At 44.4% G+C, this 20,165-nt stretch overlaps 2 protein-coding genes across 3 annotated transcripts; one reads left to right on the forward strand and one right to left on the reverse strand.

Annotated features, from left to right (window-relative positions):
- Positions 1-1,188: 1,188 nt before the first annotated feature.
- Positions 1,189-2,354, reverse strand: LOC112872988 (abscisic acid receptor PYL10-like). Of its 2 annotated transcripts, none has more exons than XM_025936020.1 (2): positions 2,247-2,354; positions 1,189-2,127 (listed from the first exon to the last, which is right to left on the reverse strand). In XM_025936020.1, the coding sequence occupies exon 2, from the start codon at positions 2,102-2,104 to the stop codon at positions 1,472-1,474; it is 633 nt and encodes a 210-aa protein (XP_025791805.1). In that variant the 5' UTR covers positions 2,105-2,127; positions 2,247-2,354; the 3' UTR covers positions 1,189-1,471. The 2 variants fall into 2 exon arrangements, with proteins under 2 accessions (XP_025791805.1, XP_025791806.1); XM_025936021.1 differs by having other exon boundaries at positions 2,266-2,353.
- A 14,705-nt stretch (positions 2,355-17,059) lies between these two features.
- LOC112878107 lies at positions 17,060-19,450 on the forward strand. The gene is made up of 3 exons (XM_025942511.1): positions 17,060-17,482; positions 17,642-17,728; positions 19,053-19,450. Exons 1-3 carry the CDS (start codon positions 17,060-17,062, stop codon positions 19,188-19,190), a joined length of 648 nt encoding a protein of 215 aa, XP_025798296.1. The 3' UTR covers positions 19,191-19,450.
- The last annotated feature ends 715 nt before the right edge of the window (positions 19,451-20,165 follow it).

The following is a 20,165-nucleotide window of genomic DNA, read 5'->3' on the forward strand; positions in this document are numbered from 1 at the left end:
TTTTTCACTTGTGGCAAGTACCCCTCTGATATGGTCTTGTGTGGCAGAATAGAAAAGGAAATGCCCATTGGTTTTGTGAGCATCTTACATGCTTCCCCCCCTTCGCTGTCTGAATCTTCCATCGCTTTTCCAAGGAATTGCAAGATATGGCTTCTCGAAGGTGCGGCGGCCTTCAGAACAAAAGAACTTTACAAGAAATAGTTACAAACTTGACAAGGGACAGCACAAGTTTCGTAAAACCTTCCAAAGGAAAGAATTTTACAAATAATAATAATAATAATTCAACGATCATGTCGTTCAAACAAGAATCAATTTAAGGATCATGTCACTCAGACGGGTCCAGAAAGGTGCAAGCAAGTATGAAGATTACTCCTTTTGTTTTAACTACAGTTTAACAACCCAATCGGCACAAGATCATGACCATGCCAAGCTCAAGCAAAGCACCAGAAAATGTGTATACATTCACCACACTACACTGATCTGATACAAATAAAAACTGCTCGGGAACTGCAACAAAAAGATGGTGATATCCATTCCATGAAAAACAAAACAAGCGTCGCCATAGCACATCTGACGCTTGTTCCAAAACACTGGCCTTGGAAGGAGTACTGTACAGTGTACACGTCGCAGCAAAATATGGCAAGAAGAGACAAACATTCTGCCAGCCATAATACTTAAACGAGCATCTCAAGACAAATCATCAAATATAGTACCAGTACAATCTAAGGAATCGATGACACTTGCTATTTCCTCAAGTACTGCTAAGCTGGAGCAACCTGAGATTTACTCAAAAATATGATGCTAGTACCCCTACAAGGTAATGAAAACTCCAGCTCCAAGGTGCCTGCACAAAATACAGAACCAGGCTACCAGCTCATCTAGAATCTTGGCAAAAACTGAAAGAGAATTGAACACTACAGTGATCCATGCATTCTCAAACAATTCAAAAAATTCAGTAGCTACCACAGCATGTAACCATGCATAGTCATCACCAGTCAACAACTGCTAAGAAATGAATGGAACTACATAATGAACACAATTAATCTGTGGTTCAGTAGTGCTCCTCTTGCATTTGTACTTTGCCAATCTATGAGGATCAAACTATGCATGGATCACATTAATGAAGATAGCCACATGCAAATATGCAATGCCGTTGAACACAGAATGGCAATATGCAATGCAAAGACATATGAGAAGCTGCAATTCCTAAGGAATCATTCCAATCACATAAAGCTGAAATTAACCAAATTCCGGAATAAGTAAGAACGGAAGGAATCCAGCAGAAGAAAGGGAGATTATTACACGTAGCAGCACCCTTGCAATGACACCTAATTCAAGCTGATCCCCCCTTGTCCTGTCCGAGTCCATCCATGATCAGATTCAATTCAGAGAAACCCTTCCCAATGAAGCGAAATTACAGAAATGCCCAAAACTTGCTGTTGCTTTCTTCACTTGCTCATTCCGGCCGCCGCTACTCCGCCGGCTCCGGCGGAGGGACGAAGTTGGTGGCGGCGGCGGCTGCGTTGGCCTCGGCGACGGATTTGAGCTTCTGGAGGTTGAGCCTGATGACGGTGTCGGCGAAGAGGCGGGTGTCGTCCTCGGTGTTTCCGTCGGGGACGTCGACGACGTAGGACTCGAGCACGACGGTGCAGATCCCGGGGCCCGCGAGCTCGTTGACGGTGGTGACGGAGCGGTAGTTGCGGAGGCGGTGCTCGCCGCCGGTGATGGAGAAGCCGAAGACCCTGGAGGCGTCGTCGAGGAGGTCGAGGCGCTCGGTGCTGGTGCTGGCGGGGAGGCCGGAGATGACGCTGACCTCGCGGAGGCGGCCGGGGCGGAGCGCGTCGCCGGCTTCAGGGTCCGGGCGGAGCGCGCAGCTGCGGATGAAGTGCTTGTACACCTGCGGGCAGTCGAAGCGGCGGACGATGGCCCAGACAGCGGACGGCGGTGCGTGGATGCGCTGCGCCAGCAGGGAGGAGCATTGGCCGGCCCCCACGGCGTAGCGGTGGTGCGCTTCCACCGTCGACCGCAGCTGCTCGTACTCCGCCGCCGTCAGCCCCAGCCCCGCCGGCACCTCGCCGTCCGCGCCCGCGCCCTGCTGCTCCATCGCCTTGGGCTCGATTGGATTCGCTGGGGTGGGGTGATTTGGGAAGGGGAGGGAGGGCCGGAGAGCAGAACCAGTGAGCTGGAGCGCGAGTATATTTAATACACGGGGAGCGAGATGGGGAATTGGGATTTGGGCTTTCTACCTCTTGCCGTCTTGCTTACCTCGCCCTTCACTTTGCTTCGCTTTGCCTTCAGTTCACACCCTCTCTCCTCTTTCTCCCTCCTCCGAAAGAGGAGGGTCGAATTCTTCTCCTAGCTCTACCATCCCTCCACTCCGGGCTTTGCCTTTTATAGTAGAGTTTTTTATATGTTATATGCTGTTCTCCTTTTGGATTTTGGATGCTTGTTCTTTTGAATTGGCTAGTCTTGTTTTGTAATCTGCAGCTATCTGTAGGTTTTTATTATTTTATTGGCCAGAAAAGGAGATTTTGTTCAAACTGAGAGCTCTACAACTGTAGTAATCGACTTTTGTCCAAGGTCGCCATGTGAACTTTAGCGCTGTTTAAGCCGTAAAATGTTCAACTTTAATGTATGATTATTTAAGCTATAAGAGGTCCTCTTTAACTTGTTAACATCTCCGCAAAAAACTTCTTTGCCAACTTTAACCTCTTGAGCTATTTAAACTGCAGAAGCGTTTTTGTTAAATTTATATCCATGAAAGCGAGTGAGTTTGCGAAAGATGCAACCATTTCAGCTACAGAAGTCATCGGCTTTGTAGGGTTATTTGATAATTCTAGTGGTTCGAAAACAAATGAGTGTTAGAAAGAATCGATTAAGCCGTTAGACAAGTGAGTTTGGTAAATTGTTGATTATTTAAGGCACAAAAGCCATCAATTACTATAGGGGTTCTTGGGTACTTTTCATGGACAAAAAACAAGCAAATTTCATCAAATCTATGATAGTTTTTGCAAAAGTTGTTATTTTTTATAATGGTACTTTGATAATCTTAATGACTGTTGGGTATTTTAGTGATGTGCGAATAGATCCTCAAGCACACGGATATCGTTGTAGCTTTCACCTCAGAGTATCTCAGACTATTCTAAAGGTTATAGAATGTGAGGGAATATGTGTACACTAACGTTTATTTTAGTCGGTCGAAGGACACACTAGGATAGGTGGCGAGGGTAGAGAGAATTTCTAAGGTAGCAATATACATGAGTTAAAAGGTCGATCTTTTGGGCAAAATAATCGCTTCGGGCACCGGCTTACTCCTGGTCTGTCAGGTGACTCCGGCCAACATTATCCGAATGTGGAGGGTTACAGAGCACCGATAGAGCTGTCACCACTTACGGCCTACCTCTAGCAACCCGTGGGATATAAGGCAAACGAAGGATAACTCTTAAACTAGACACCACGTTTACACTACTGCTACTACCATAGTCTAACTATGTTTGGATCCTTGTAGCAAAATACAGCACTTTTTATAAATACAGAGCGACGAACCCACAAGCAAGAGAACTGATCTCCTCAACTACTATGCAAGAAAGGAACTACGAATACAAATTTACTTCGTACCAAAAGAAACGAGCATCCGTAGAGATACAAGTTGGAGAAAAGTGATGATAGGCTCGGCACTTCCCCTGAACAACCCCCTCACTCTCTCCCTACTTAAACACAAGCTAGGCAAGGCTTTACCTTTGGAATGAGGCTCAAGGCTCTCTTGGATAGTGTGTCTCAATTTTTACCCCTCTTCTCTACTATTTATAGATATATCCCATGGTGTCTTCGGCCGGGAATTGAGGTGCTTTCACTCAGAACCGCCATCGAGGACCAATGAGGGAGCTACACATGGAAGGGGGAGGTCGGTGGCGCCAAGGTCGGTTCGGCCGCTATTCATCCGGAAGGCTGCTAGGTTGGCCCCCAAGTGGGTATAGGGTGTTTGGGGGTAAGTTTAGGCAGTTTAACCCCTAATGTGTGACCTCCAATCCGTGTGCTTGCGTCTGATTTGCCGGAAAGGTGTTGCCTTAGATTGAGAGTGTGTTTCCTTGCTCTTGAGGTGTGTTTTCTCCTCTAATGCACCTGCATACAAATATTCACCAACACTTGTGAAATTTGTTAGTAATAACCCCTACCACTAATGTTGATGCTAAACTTTTATGTGTTTATGCAAGAGTTGATGGTCTTGGATTTGGCATTTAAGAGCCGTCAACAATGACTCGAAAACAATGGAGTTTGTTAAAGTTCACCCCATTTAAGCTATAAAAGTTTTTATTTTCTATATTTTCATTATTCTTTGTCATTCTCATAACTCAAAATCAAACAAGTCTGTTAAAGATATTTTAGGCTAAAAAGTAAGAGGGGTGGATCCAGAAAATAAAAATATATGTGGGTTAGGGTTTGGGGTGGGGTGGGGGTTGATTCCTCCTTCTTAAACCTCCAAACACCCCTTAAGCTCCATCCCATGGTGCAAAAGATGGGGAGGGGCCACCAATGCTAGGGGGTGGGGGGGGTGGCTGGGGCTGGACCCTCACGTTGGGGATCCGCCCATGTTATTGTGTGTACATCATGTATGGTCGTTAAAGTGATTATTAGTTCATGTTCACGGCTAATTTTAGCCATAAGTGACATTTATCTAAGTGGAAGCTATTTTTGAGCAGTAGAGAATAGTTGTTGAGCTTGTTGACTTTATAAAATGCATGTTTATTACTAATCCATAAGTAACAATATGAGTAACAGTGAAGGGGACATATAAGCAAAATTATTTTCTTTCCTTAACGGTAAAAGCCCTCTACTCCGAGTTTGCCTTTTTTTTAGTGGAAATTTTTGTAAGTTAAGTGTCTTATGGTTTCTTGAGGTGTTTTTTAGTCCCTCTATTTCAAAACCAGACTTTGACTCTTTATTTTCTTATTTGAAGCATAAAATAATCACCATAAGTAAGTATTTTCCAAATGTGAATCTAATGATGTTATTTCTTATATAACAATATTTGTATCATGTGAGGCTAATTGTTATTTTAAGACTATGAGGCTTCAACAAAAGTGTGCATATCTTATAAAAAAGGAAATTGAGGGAGCTACTATTATAGTAGAAATTTAAGGCACAAAAGCCATAAGTTTATGTACGGATTTGTTATTTATAATGGCTTGAAAGCAAGGGAGTTCGCTAAAGCTGCAAGCATTTGAGTCCATAAATCCATCAGCTTTTTAGGGCTTTTTTGTAAGTTCCAATGGCTCAAAAACAAAGTAAATATATTCCTTTGTTAATTTCGATAGCTCAAAAACATGCAAGTTTGTTAAAGTTGCCACCATTTAGGTCAAAAAACCTTTGGGTCTCTTTATTAATTTTATGGCTCAAAACAAACAACTTTGTAAACTTTTGACCTTTTAGGTCATAAAAGACTTTCATTTTCTAGTGTATTCACCATGAGGCTTTTAAAGGGATCGTCAGATTCGAGCATACTCACCGCAACCTTGTTATATATAGTGGCAACCCTTAAAGAGATAACTATTTTCTATTTCTGGGGTACTAACCACTATTTTAGTCACAAGAGTGACATTTATTTAGTAGTGGGAGCGCCATTTTTAAGCTGCAAAGGATTGTTCAGTACGTTTGAGTATGTAAAACAAATATTCTAATTTCAATCAATTAGTGTGAGTGACATAGCGAGGGAACCAAATAAACAGATATGTTAGTTTTTCCTAGTTAGTAAAAACAAACCCTCTAGTCGGAGCTTTGACTTGTTTATAGTATAATCTTCAGTATTTTTTGTGTGTTTCCTTGTCAACGTTTATAATAAAAATTTAAGTTGCAATAGGCTTCAAACTTTATAGGGGTTCTTTGGTAATCTTAATAGCCTAAAAACAAATGAACTTGCTAACATTGTGTCCCTTAAAGCCGCAAGAATCATCAATTTCTATAGTGGTTCTATGGTAATTTTAGTGTAAATAAATAAAGTTTGTTAAAGTTGCAACCTTTAAGTCACAAATGCTGAGGATTGTCTATAATTTAGTGTCTCAAAAATAAGGGAGTTCCTTAAAGTTGCAACAGTTTAAGCCACGAAAAGACTAGTGTCTTTAGTGCTTTTTGATTTGGTTATTTCAATGACTTGAAGAAACAAGAGAGTTTATTAAAGCTATATGGCCATTTAAATGGTAAAATCCATCGATATCTTTAGGGCTTCTTTGTTAATTTTTGATGGCTCAAAACAATAAGTTAAGTGAATGTTTAAGCTGCGAAAGTTGATTAAGCAAATGCCTTTATCGTCGTCATAATTATGGGAGAGATATTGTGAGTTGGTAGTTAAAAACCTAGCAAGCATTGGCAGATCTAGGATTTTAATTTAGGATATGCCCAGCCAATACTCTAATATACAATCTGTAACATTTAATAAAAAAATTAGCAAATAATTATAAAATTGAAGCTAAGCATGATTTAAAAATCCTAGTGAATAACACATGGTATTCTCCGTTCTCCTCAACTATGCATTAAAAGAAATAACCAGTTGCCTGACATAATAATATTAAGTATATTAGTTCACCAAGAGACGTTCCAAACATTCAGATCAACCGGATGGCCAAGATGCACCATCGTGAGGCCGAAGAACTGTATGAACCCAAGGGGCAAGGAATGCCTGTTGCATGCACCCACAATCAAATTAATTTTGGTATCAAGATTCAGGTAACTACGCCGAGAAAACGGCTATGCAATTGATGCCAGAAAATCCACTGCATATGTGCACAACCATTGAACTGTTGATGTCTTGCTATGCAAATCCACTCCAAGGATTGGCTAGGGGCCTAGGACCGCCGGCCACCGGTGGGGAGCGCCAGCTCTCGCCCCTGCCGCTAAAGATGGGCGTGGTTCGAATCGATTCGGTGGTTTGTTGAACCGCTTCATAAAAGTAAATTTAATGGACCTCTAATCCAACCAGTGAAATGATGCCGGTGCGACGGATTAGAACCATGATAACTATAGGTTTAAGTGGATCTATCCGCCCCCTTCCATCCCCTTGCAGTGGCGGCGCCTAACGCAAGGCGAAGGAGCCGCTTTGTTTGTTGCTGTCCGAGGAATGACCTCCGGTGGCAGGTGCTGGCGCGCTGCTCCTTGTAGTGGTTGCTGCATGCTAGCATGACTCTCTCTCCTTGGCTCCTTACATAGGGATGGCAACGGGTCGGGTTCGGGTCGGGTAGAGCAAACACCCGCCCGTGAGCGTACCAGCGGCCACAGCTCATACCCGCCCGCGAGCGTACCCGCGGGTAAAATCTCGTACCCATGCCCGAACCTGTCGGGTTTCGGGCGGGTTTCGGGTACCCGTCGGGTTTTAAAAAACAGCGACCCCTGGCGGCCGGGGCGGCGGGCGGCGCCCTGGGCGAGTGGGCGGCGGCTGCGCCGGCCGGCCGGGGCGGCGGCCTGGGCGGTGGCGTCGAGCGGCCGGGGCGGTGGGCGGCGGTCGGGGCAGGAGGCGGCGGCCTGGGCGGCGGGGGCCGGGTGGCCGGGGAGGCGAGCGGCGGCCGAGGCAGAAGGCGGCGGCCTGGGCGGCGGTCGGGGCAGGAGGCGGCGGCCTGGGCGGCGGGCACCGGGTGGCCGGGGAGGCGGGCGGCGGCCGGGGCCGGAGGCGGCGGCCTGGGCGGCGGGCGGCGGCCGGGGCAGGAGGCGGCGGCCGAGGCGGCAGGCGCCGAGCGGCCGGGCCGCCGGGGCAGGGGGCGGCGGCCTGGGCGCCGGGCGACGGCCTGGGACGGGGTCACGGGGAGGGTGGGCTGGGTGACGGGTGGTCTGGTAGTGGGGTGGGTGGTGGAGGACTGGAGGTGGAGTGGTGCTGTGAGAGTTAGTGTTTTTACTGAGCTGGGCCAAATCTAAATATGGGCTGAATTCGGTTACCCGATGGGTTACCCGCGGGAGGGAATTAAGACCCGCGCCCGACCCGATTTTTTCGCGGGTCGGGTTCGGGTAAGACCCACGGGTCAAAATACGTACCCAGACCCGTGCCCGTCGGGTCGGGTACCCGCGGATAACCCGAACCCGCGGGTTAAATTGCCATCCCTATCCTTACATGACTCCCTCTCCCTCTCTCTCTCTCTCGTCCCAGAAGCAAAACGTTGTACGTTTCGTCTCCATGCGAAGTAATTATCTCAGAGCAACGGGAGGCTAACGAGTCAGCGACGAACCAGCGCCGCACTCGCACAGCGTACAGTAGGGTCGATCCACGAGAACCATCAGGTCATATGGACCATAACAGCGGCAGCGGTTGGCTTGATCCATCGATCCTAATTTGTTGCATGGATCAGGTGGTGCGACGCCGCTTCGACCCAAGGGTGCTCCATGGCCATCTTTACCTGCCCGAGGGTGGAGTCGCCGATCGAGGCAGTGGAAGGACTGCGTCATCGACAGCTCGGCATGCGATGAAACAACGGACGGGAACAGATGTTTTAGCTGCAACAATTGGCTGTTCTCGGGCACAAGGGTCGACAGTTTGTTAAAATGATGGTTTCTTTAGTGGTAATGACATGATTGCTAGTTCTCTAGCATAAAGGGTCATGATTTTGTCAAAGTAGCAATGTTAAGTTATACAAGAAAAACAGCAATTGCATAATTTTTTTCTGGCATTAAAGATCGTGGACGTGGTGAAGCAATGTGAGCTGTAAATTAGGAAAGTTAGCAAGTTTGCAAACACGGTGCTAGCCTTTTTGCACCATTTCCAGTTTTCTAACCTGAGGGTGAGCTGTTAATGCCTCTTGGGCTTTGTTGAACCAGTGACGAGTCATTAGTATGTAGTCGTGATTATCACCATGAGTTCACAAGACAAACTTTTGAGTCACTAGTCATCTTAACTTTGAAAGCGTCGTTTTATCTAAAAGAGATGTTCTAGGCTTGTCAGAAATTGTTGTTTTAACTTGCTAGAATAATAATGCTATCGCGAAATGATTGGGGGAAGCGAAGCGACCGTCGCCCGTGGGATGATGGGGTGGGGCCGGAGCAGACGCTTTCGTTCCGGATACGAGCATGTGGGCCCCCCGGGCTCTCCAATCAGCGTGCCGCTAATTCTGGGGTGGGCCTGCCTGAAAGAAGATCCAGCCAGGAGCCGAGCGGGAGGCCACCAACACATGCCTGGCACGCGCAGGCCCCGCAGCGAGACTTTGGTAGCAAGGACAGTTGCGACTTGGAGGCCAAGCAGAGCATATCGGATAACACATTCAAATCGTGATATCGTCACCGTTTTTCAGCCAACTTGGCCAAAAGTTTATGCTTGCTTTCATTATTTCTTGCACGGCGCAGGGTGATGTCAAAAGCGACACTTCTTTTATCGGGAAAACTAGTTCAAGAAATACTAGTTGATAACTCAGTGTACGTACCCCCTCTGATTTTTTTTAAACGTATCCGTTACCTTTAAATAGATACATATATATTTAAATATATCTTTAAATAATAAATATATATGATGTTTAAAATAAGCTATTAGAACAAATTAATCTATTCTAAATATCGCTGTTCAAATTATAAATTGTTTTGATTTTTTTAGATACATATTTATTATTGATCAAAAGAATACATAATTTTTATTATGTATCTAGGCATATCTATATGCATGTGTGTATAAAAAGTTACAAATCAAGAAAAAATAAAATAATCTATAATTTAGAACTGAGAGGATATATTGTTCGTTAATGCTGCTTGGCTTTTATCCTCTACACTTTCAGGGCTCGTGTGCAGAATTACCGTCCAAAGCGCTAGTAAAAGTACTGCAACTACAATGAAGGAACGAGTGGATGTACTTGTATAGCATGTGCATAGTACTATATGCATTTTTTTTTGAAAAATATAGTTAGACACTCATAACACCCACGTCCACCTCTATGAATATGCATACACAATTCTAACTCTATAAGCACCTTCAGAAGATTGAGCTGGCAGATTTTGGAATTGATCCACAGGTACGTCGCTATCGATGAGTACATCATCTACTACTAAAAGAATAGTACTAGATAAATGCTAAAATAAATTCAAAAAATATGAACACCTTTGTAGAGTCGAGAACTTGAATGAACATATTTTTTAAAAAAATTATCAACTAAGCTACGCTCAGTTTGTGAGGGGCTGTTTGGATCTAAGGACTAATTTTTAGTCGGGGTCACATTGAATGTTTGGATGCCAATTAGAGAGACTAAACATGAATTAACTATAAAACAATTGTATAAATGAAGACTAATTAATTCATTATTAGCGTATATTTACAAATCATGAATTAATTAGGCTTAATAGATTTTTCTCGTAAATTAGATTTTATTTATGCAATTAGTTTATAATTAATCTATATTTAATATTTTTAATCATCCGATGTGATGGGGCTAAAGTTTAGTCCGGTATTGAAACGGAGGCTAAGTAGTTCAACTTAGGTCAGATGAATGTATGGATGGACGCCCCATGCAGCTTAGTTACGCATCTGCATCTGAGCTGTGATCCCGCCTGCCTGACTGTTGCATTGCGTGATCGACTCATCCGATCGGTCTGCTACGGTTTTCCCATCACCATCTGCCGCTGTACACGTACCGAGGCTGGCAGGAGTATCCTGCTCTCTGCTCGCTGCGATCTGTGTGGGTGGTCCCCCCATACCCTACCCAAGCCCACAATTGCTGCTGCCGCTGAGCCAACCTGGTCCTGAGCTGACCTTTGGAGGTCAGCAGAACCCCGCCGTCAAATACCAGTGGCCTTTCACACCTCTTTGCCCTCCACCTCCAAGGCTTTCTTTGCCCGTGCCCTTCAAAAGGGTTTCTGGCTGATGTAGCCAGATTTGACCGAGAGGGCGTGTCGAGTTCATCAGAGTTTCTCATAACTTCGACATACAGTACAAACTCGTACACTAAACTAGGTTAAGAGGTACTTCCACACCGCATCGTTAATTTGTTAAACACCTAACAATACTTCTTTTGCACCCTCTCGCCATCAGACGCAAAGGCACGGCAGAGCTGACGCCGTTCTCATTTTTCTTAATGTAACAACACTAGAAGTTACCAAAGCTACGCATTTTCAAGTCGCTCCCGACAACGAAACGAATCTTGCGACCCTGGCCACTTGCATTTCAGTTTTTTGGCTTGGTACTAGTACTGCTAATTATTCTTGCAGGTCAACAACAACGAAGTATGTGTAGTAGCTTCATCAATTTCTTGGGGATGTTCATATGGTAATTATGTGTTTATTTATATAAACGTCGAAGCTGCCTTAGTGCAGCTGGCTAGTGTTCTTAGTGTTCTTGAGGAAGAACTAGCGGATCAGTGTTCAAATTCTAGTTCCTCATATTTGTTCAAGTGGGATATTTAATATCTTTCCGTAGCCCATATCATTTATGTAAATGTCCATGTATGTACCATGTTACGTGAAAAAATAATCATTTAGCCTCTATTTCAAATGACGGTGATAGGCTGCGCCTAGAACAATCCTTGGATGCCCTTGGGTGCATAATAATACCAAATTATTTGTTTAAGTCCTTTGCAAAATAAATATTTGTTTTAATATGCCACATATTCTGATTAATATGGCTGAGTCTAATCCTCTGCTAAAATTAAGCTACAAACCACCTACTAGCGCTAGATAGGCGGATCCTGTGTGTCTGTCTATTACCGAAGGTTTTTGGTTTTTGAAACGTAATTCCTAACAATCACTCGAGTGAATATTATTTTCTCTGTCAATCGATTTTCATTTTTTTTGCAGCACCATGTTGTTGATTCTGGCTTCCAATGTGATCCCTAGCAGCGTGTGCTCGTGGCCCACTAAGAGCAGCTCCAAAAGTGTCTCAAAAATTAAATCCCAAAAATCTGATTTTTGAATCTTGCCAAAAAAATATTGGGAGGAAAAAAGACTTCTGCATCCAACAGTTCCCAAAAAATTAGTTGCTAAAATATATTAACCGCTGCCACATTATCCATTCTATCATCCACTTCTTTTATTTCCTTCTCTCCTCTCTTCCCTGCTGTCTCTTTTCCCCAGGCCAAGCATTCTGGGGCAGCAACGCAGAATGTGCAGCCGTGCAGGACATCATCCCAGCGCCAGACGAACATCAAGCACAAGCAGGGGCCGACGATGGTGATCGGCGAGCAATGGCTGCAAGGTGCAGAGCGGAGCCGGCTCGCCTCAAAGCTGCCGAACTAATCCGGTCTCGTCACGAATCTGCATCTTACCTGGAGGTCTCGATGACCGCCAGCGGCGCGCCAGGCCAACGAAGGAGGGCAGGTGCAAGCCCTGCGATCTTCACAGCAGCCTGCGGCACGCAAACAAGGAAGGAAAAAGAAAGGTGGCGCGCACGGACGGAGAGGCATTCTCTCCATCGATCTCCGTGATCGGAAGCGCAAAGGACCGGCGAAAATTTGGCTCGATCTGCCGCTGGTTTTGGGCGTGCGAGAATTATGGCACCATTATTAGGCAGCTGTTGGAGCTTCTGGAATTTTAGTGGGCTTGGCCCATTAACTAATTTAGAAATTTTAATAAATCTTAAAGATCTATGTGTACAAGAGAAAGTGGTACAAATTTAGTTCTATCTTACTAGTAGAGGAGTGGGATAACCAATATAAATATGGAGGTTGTCTTCACTCCTCCAAGTTATACGATGGAGGAGGGAAGATCAAACACCACACGCGCGCGCATGCGGGCTTGGGTGGGGCGGGACGGGGCAAGGCGCGGCACCTGCGTGAATGGTCCGTCGACTTCTAAACTCATTTGCTAATGATTTCACTATCTCGCGACGCTGATGATTGGAAAGAAAACTGTTCATAATGAGATGGACTCGATTCTATTCAATGGGACCTGGAAATTAACGGTTCGGCTTGTTGCCAAAGCTTACACATAAAAGGAATGAGAAGACTTATTTGACACTTTGTATGGTATTAAACAAGCACCTAAGCAATGGCATGAGAAGTTCGACAGAACCTTAACTTCTGTTGGTTTTGTCATTAACGAGGCTGATAGATGTGTGTACATCGGCATAGTGGGGGCCAAGGAGTTATGTTATGCCTGTATGTGGATGACATACTGATTTTTGGCACAAATATTGAGGTGATTAATGATGTCAAGTCTTTCTTGTCAAAGAGTTTTGATATGAAAGATCTAGGAGAAATTGATGTGATCCTCAATATCAAGCTTATTAAGGATGAGAATGAGATTACTTTGTCATAATTCGAAAATTTTGAACCGTTTCAGTTACATGGGTAGCAAGCCATCTCCAACACCTTATGATCCCAATGTGATACTCCGCAAGAACAAGAAAATTGCTAAGAATCAATTGAGGTACTCAGATTATTGGTTCACTCACGTACTTAGCTAGCGCAACGAGACCTGATATATCTTTTGTTGTGAGCAAATTAAGCAGGTTCATGTCAAACCCGGGTTCATTGGCATGCACTTGATAGGGTTATGCGCTACTTGATAGATACTATGAGCTATGAAATTCACTATTCTAGGCATCCCGCTACGCTAGAGGGATATAGTGATTCGAACTGGATTTCTGATGCAGATGAGCTTTATGCCACCAGTGGGTATGTGTTTACCCTTGAAGGTGGTGCGATATCATGCAGGTCTTGCAAACACACCATTTTGATGAGGTCAAACATGGAAGTAGAACTTACTGCTTTAGACACAGCCACCGTTGAAGCAGAGTGGTTGCGTGAGCTCTTGATGGACTCGCCTGTGGTTGAAAAACCAGTGTCGGCTATCCTTATGAACTGTGACAATCAAACAGTGATAGTCAAGATTAACAGTGCTAAGGATAATGCGAAGTCACCAAGACACGTCAAGAGACGACTGAAATCAATCAGAAAGTTGAGAAACTCAGGAGTGATAAGTGTGACTTATATCTCAACAAAGAAAAACCTGGAAGATCTCTTTACAAAGGCTTTCGCGGAATGTGATTGAAAATGCATCCAGGGAGAAGGGTACGAGACCTATATAGGTTGCCATAGTAGTAACCCAACCTATATGATCGGAGATCCCGTGAACTAGGATCTAAGAAGAACAAGCTATTGGTTAACTGAGGAGAGTAATTTTTCTTTTTAACCCTCTCTAAATGAAGATGCAATACTCTCTATAAGGTAGGTTGTCTATATATCTTAATGCGTTTCTATTGGCTTTGATAAGCAAAGTTGTTGTCCTACCAAGCATTCTTTAAAGAACATATCTATATGAGGCTGATTGTTAAACGTCGCAGTTTATGAGATTTGGATGATCTCTAGCAAGCTCACGAAGAGATCAGGAAGTACGATGTATATGCTCCACCCGCGGGGTAGGCTACTAGCAGTCATGTACTGGTTATGACTTTGAGTGAAACTCGCTCGCAGAAAACTAGCAATTCAAGGCATAGTCTATTGTCAAATTGTGAATAAGCGTAACTTGAAGAACTTCAACTTAACAGTCTCTGCCGAAATACCAGTATATCAAACAGTGATAAGAACAGGCAAAACTCTAAATAGGCATTTAAGATGTGGTGGAGGATTGTTGGAATTTTAGTAGGCTTGGCCCATTAACTAATTCAGAAATTCTAATAAATCTTAAAAGCCCATGTGTGCAAGAGAAAGTGGTATAAATTTAGTCTCACCTTACTAGCGGAGGAGTGAGATGACCAACATAAATATGAAGGTTGTCTCCACTCCTCCAAACTATGTGACGAAGAAGGGAAGATAAACCACCACACACACGCGCACACCACGCCTCGTCTGGCCGGGTCGGGCCAGGCCGGGCGCGGGTGCGGGCACGCGGCACCTACATGAATGAATGGTCCGTCGAAATCTAACCTCTCGCCTTGCGGGGGCGTATTTTTTGTGACTTGGTCCGTAAGTCTGCAAGATATGGAAGTCTAAACTCTAAACCTAATCGGTTTAGATCCCCATCGCAACGCGAGGTCGGTTTGACTTCCCATATATATGACTCATCGGTCTCCACCAAACACACACAAAAATCTAGGATTTTGCCTCTTCTCGTTGCTATGCCACCACCGTAGTCTTCTCCATCCCAAGCGCCGGCGTGCACCGACGAACGGGAGAGCAGGTCTCCGGAACTCTTCGCCTTTGGGATCCTGCACGGAGAGGGCGAATAAGGTTTTTGGAAGCGCTTTTGCGCGCCTGCTCAAGATCTTCACTACGGCGCGTCTTCCATCCAACTCCGTCGCCTCATGGGCCAACCGCCTTTGTCGCCTCCAACAGCGGCGGTTCGTCGTCGTCAATCCTCCAGCCAAAGATCAGTACGTTTCTGTGATCTAATCTGTTTTTTAAGCATGTATTTTGAGTTTCTGGCTATGCTGTTTATGCTTACTAGTATGTTAGACTTATGTATGCTAGTTCATGTGTTAATTATGATTTATTTTATACAAAATTTAATATTGCATCCGCTAATATTCTCAACAGGAGCAACATTTTTTTGTGTTTGGTGCCTAAATTAGATTTTTACAACTTGATTTGAGCACTCTTGAAGATATTCTAACTTCATGTGGCCATCGCAGGGATCTGGCCGTAGTACCGCGTGGAAATGTTGCGGGGGTCAGCAGATGCTGCTGCTACGCGCTTGGCATGCACACTCACTGGCTGGACAAGCCGCCCTTATGTATTTGTTAATTTTTGTTCACCGCTGTCCCTGTAAGTTCCTTCATCCCCTTCATGTCATCTTCATATTCTTACCTGAGGATTGTTATGTTTTTTTTAAAAAAAAAGAGTTTCACGCAAGGAAAGTCTCTGAGAAGGTTTTTTTCTGTTGTTCTTGTTTTGTCAATTTTGAATCAATAAACTTTTTTGATCCATTTTGAAACTAAGTTGTCGTGTAATATATTTTTGATACCTTTAGATTTTCTGAATGCCAAGATGCAACATATTTCAGTGTTTCATATTTTCTTTTTGAAATATTGATATATGTGTAATCATTCTCAAAATTCAATTTGAAGTGCTTGATTATTTTTGTTTTGTGATGTAATTTCTTGGACCAGATCAAATTAATGGAAGATTTTGTAATGTTTTCTATTCTGAGGTATGTTTTGATTTGTGAACCGAGCATATCTTGGTTCGTTATGTTTCATGTTTGAGCCGTTGATTTAGCATATGTGCTCGTGTTTTTCCTAGATTTTATTCTAAGTACTAATTGTGATATTCTTTTGTTGTACGCAACTTGCCTGTTGATAGCGAGATACTTATGGTGATTTTTTTAAATCTCAAGATCTGGCAGCTTAGTTTTTCCGAGATGCTCTATTGCATGTGCATTTGTAGGGTTAATTGTATATGCATGTATGTGTGTGAGAAGCGTCTGTTTGTGTACTGGGTTAAAAAAGGTATGTTCGATTTATTATTTGTGATTACATGCTGTGATTATAGACCTGATCATTCTTGTACCTTATGCTTTCTCGTCATTCTTCAGTAACCAAAGTGACATCTATGATATGATTGGTACTTTGGTTTCTGTTTCCGTCTTTTTCATTATTCGGCTGACGCAATTGAAGTGATTAGGCAAACCGAATGATTTTTAGTTTCTCCTCACTCAGATTTGCCAACTGGCCAATCCCACGTGCCATCATTTCATTCGATTAAAAATTTACTGATAGTAAGATAATTTTTACTCGATTGTTGTAGAGTCATCACTCCCTTTTTGAAAAATGAGTTAGCTGCTAACAGTTCATGTCAGCTCAAGCTCGGCATGCTACTCGGGCATGGCTTGACAAGCCCCCGATTAGAGCTAGGCTGCAATACAGACATGTGTGCAATAGGGCCCGATCCATGCAATTGCTCTAGGCCCAAATTACCCGAGCTTGACCGGAAGGCCCAACCACTGCGTGGGTTCCACAAGTCAGAATGCCGCCTCCTCCTAACGGTCCCGAGCTCCCGGGCCCACGCGTCAGTCAGACGTGCCGCCATTCGGTTCGGGCGCTACGCCTTTCGAATCGAAAAACTCAAAACCCTCCCTCTTCTTCCTCTTGGCTCGCCCGCCGAACCCAACGTTCCCCAACCTGATCGCAACCGCCCCCCGCCGTCTAGGGTTTCGGCCCGAGCCCCCCCTCCCCATGGCCAAGGTCAAGCGGTCGACGCCCGCGACCGCGCCCGCGGCCAGGGCCAAGGCCAATGCCCCGACGGCGGCGACGGCCGCCAAGGCCAAGAGATCGGCGTTCGCGGGGGCGGCGGATACGGCCGCGAAGGTCCCCGCGGCGGAGGCGTCGCCGCCGGTTGTGATCGAAATCCCGTCTTTCCCCGACGCCTCCGTGGGGGTAGGCCCCAAGGGGGGCAGTGGCTCCAAGAAGAAGGGGCGGAAGAGGGCCGCGCCGCTCGTCCTCGACGACGAGATCGAAATGTGGACCCCGCAGCAGAAGCGGCGACTCGACGAGGAATGCCAGATTCTCTCTGAGGATCCTTTCTCAACCACCACCAAGCTGGCGCCCTCCCCCGCCGCCGCCAATGACGAAATCGCGGTCGTCGCCGAACGGGGCAAGGTACGCGCGCGACAGGACTCCAGAACACGGTCTCTGTTTTTCGTTTTTGTTTGGGTGGTGGCGCGACGCGAGGCGTCGATCTGAAATGTGCGATCTTTCCGATGTGCTGTTGAAAGGGAGAGCCGTCCATCTGAAATGCGCGGTCTTGTGATATTGCAGGTAGCGTGCAGAGATTACCCACATCCGAGGTCTGCTTGCGCCAAGAACCCATTTAGCACTACGTCTCATGAGCGTCACTGTGACAAGGTACTGTCGGTCCAGCTGTCCAAGCTTACCACACCTTGCTCGTGATATTTTACAGACTGGCTAGGCTTATTGTGCACATTGTTCATTAAGTCCGGAGATTAAAATAAAGCTTTTTGTAAATATCATACTATGACAAACTGTTTGGTATACTGTGACATGCAAATTAGTTGCTAAAGTTGCAAAGTGAAACATACATTTACGATTTTCATGTCTATAAAAGTTGGTTGCAAGAACTTGCTATTCCATCTTCTCGTCAAAAGGCACCCATTTATCATGTTCATTTATCTCATTGCACCGTGTTTCACTTTTTGTAACTATTTGGATTCCAATAGACAAACTCGTGTGTTATTATGGTAAATCCCAACACCATATAAACCTGTGGCTTTGCTTAGTTCCCAAGTCCCAAATGATAAATTATTGCCTGTTACTGGATGTTCCACAATTTACAGTTGCAATACCACTAAGACTGATCACTTATCAGAATGCCACCAAATAGTGTTCATCTTTAGTAGCAGAGTCCTGATGCTACATCATTGTCCATGTGTGCTTTTGAAGGCTCCTGGAAAGCACTGCTGTGCTTCGAACAAGAAGATAAAATGAAATGCTATGAGATCACTAAGAATCTAATGATATTTACAACATTATACTCGTACTTAGCGGAGGTTGCTGACAGCATAGGCGTACAGTGTGCATGCTTGCATTATTCATTTATGTTCAAGGTATGAAAATGAAACCATTTGCAGATCTTTGCTTGTCACAAGTTAGATGGGTCTTGTGAGCAGTAGCAAGCACTATTATGATGGCATTTTAGCACAGTTCTTTTCTATATGAATTAATTAATGTAGCTTCGTTTTAAGTTCAAGGAAGAAAATTGAAGGTTTGTCCGAATCATCATAAGCAGTTATTTGATGTATGGTGATCAGTTAATTAGTTTCCCAAGTTGCATGTGAAAGACATACCTGTTGGTTTGCCATGCCAGTAACAGTATTCTAGAATTGATTATTCGACTAGCATGGTTGAGTGGACTAGATTACCATGTTGCTTTAGGCCTTAGCTCAGTATGGTCTTGTGTATTTTGGTTGTTTATCTGGATAAGAACTGAGATGCATTACTACCTTTTCTAGTACTTGATGTGTTATTGTGGCAAGGTAATTTTGCCCTGTTTCCAGAACTCAAAATAGCAATAAGGTAACTTTGCCCTCCTTCCAGAACTCAAAATGGCAATAAGGATTTTTATTGCTATCGGAAACCCCACAATGTTAGAGTTGCATTACTGCCATTCATACATCAGATTTGGCTGATACTGTGCTCATCTTGTTTGCAGTGTTTCTGCTATGTGTGCGATATCGCTGCCCCATGTGTCTCCTGGAAGGGTCTTGAAGGGCACTGCCATGCTTCAGATAAGGACAAGAAGTGGAAGACTATGAGATTGATGATGAAACAGGCAACGCAATTGGCCTAGTTAAATTGATCCTGACTCTAGGTCTGGCAATTGGCATTTTGCAAGCATTCGTCAGCTTGTTCTGATAGGAAAGTTATTTTGCAGCAACTTGTACAGAGGGTTAGTATCGGCAATAGATCCTGTCCCAAATGTTTAGTGCGTCCGTGTACCGCCTATCACAAACTGAATGATAGGCGTAATATAAGCAAAACATCAACGCAGTAGCATCAGTCTTGTGTTAAATCAAATTCCATCATCTATGCACCTTCTGGTTTCTGAGTTGTTCCCTTCAATTGCCGTACGTTTACTTTAACCCCTTGGGACCTGCAAATTCTTCAAGATATCGCAGTGCCCATAATTGTTTTAAGTGGCTTGCATTTATGAGTATCTGTGCGCCCCTTGGTTTCTCACGTGAGGCTCCTCGTTGCCTGGTATGCCACTTCGAATTCTGCAGCCTGTTTTTATTGGAGAGATGAATCAGTTTCGCTGCCATCTGCTTATATAAACGGGCATGTTCTGTGGTTCTCTTCCCATCGAAGTGGACACGGGAAAAGGCCTGACAGGAAAAAATGGTGAAGATAGTAGATGTCGAAGAGCAGCCTGATGTTACAAGTGATGACGACGACTGCGTAGAGATAGACCCTGCGGAGTTCGCGAAGAAGCTGAATCTGAAGGAAACTGATGATGTGATTCTTGTCGCCGCAAAAGGGAAGGTTAGCCCTTTCTAATCCCTTGTTCCTTTTTCTTCACCATTAAATCTACCTGGAGGTTAAAAGTTTGTAGAACGATTATTCTTAAAAGTTTGTACAACAATGATTACTACTGCTATGTCGTAGGCATCCCTTTGGAGTAGACAATGCTTCGTTTTGTTAACTTTCTAGCTCCTTGGTAAAGTTTAAAACCGATATCCAAGGAAATTTTTGCACTCTGAAAGACTGTAAAGTCATCTGTGACCCAATCACAAAGTGCCACAATATCTTTCCTGTCATGACCTGT

This window comes from Panicum hallii, chromosome 9 (genome assembly GCF_002211085.1).
Source record: "Panicum hallii strain FIL2 chromosome 9, PHallii_v3.1, whole genome shotgun sequence".
In the NCBI taxonomy this organism is placed as follows: domain Eukaryota; kingdom Viridiplantae; phylum Streptophyta; class Magnoliopsida; order Poales; family Poaceae; genus Panicum; species Panicum hallii.

Excerpts from the sequence above, each read along its gene's own strand:
- LOC112872988 (XM_025936020.1), bottom strand. The coding sequence starts at position 2,104 with ATGGAGCAGCAGGGCGCGGGCGCGGACGGCGAGGTGCCGGCGGGGCTG.
- LOC112878107 (XM_025942511.1), top strand. The coding sequence starts at position 17,060 with ATGGCCAAGGTCAAGCGGTCGACGCCCGCGACCGCGCCCGCGGCCAGG. Across the intron at positions 17,483-17,641 it reads TCGTCGCCGAACGGGGCAAG|GTAGCGTGCAGAGATTACCC; the intron begins GTACGCGCGCGA and ends GTGATATTGCAG. Across the intron at positions 17,729-19,052 it reads ATGAGCGTCACTGTGACAAG|TGTTTCTGCTATGTGTGCGA; the intron begins GTACTGTCGGTC and ends TCTTGTTTGCAG.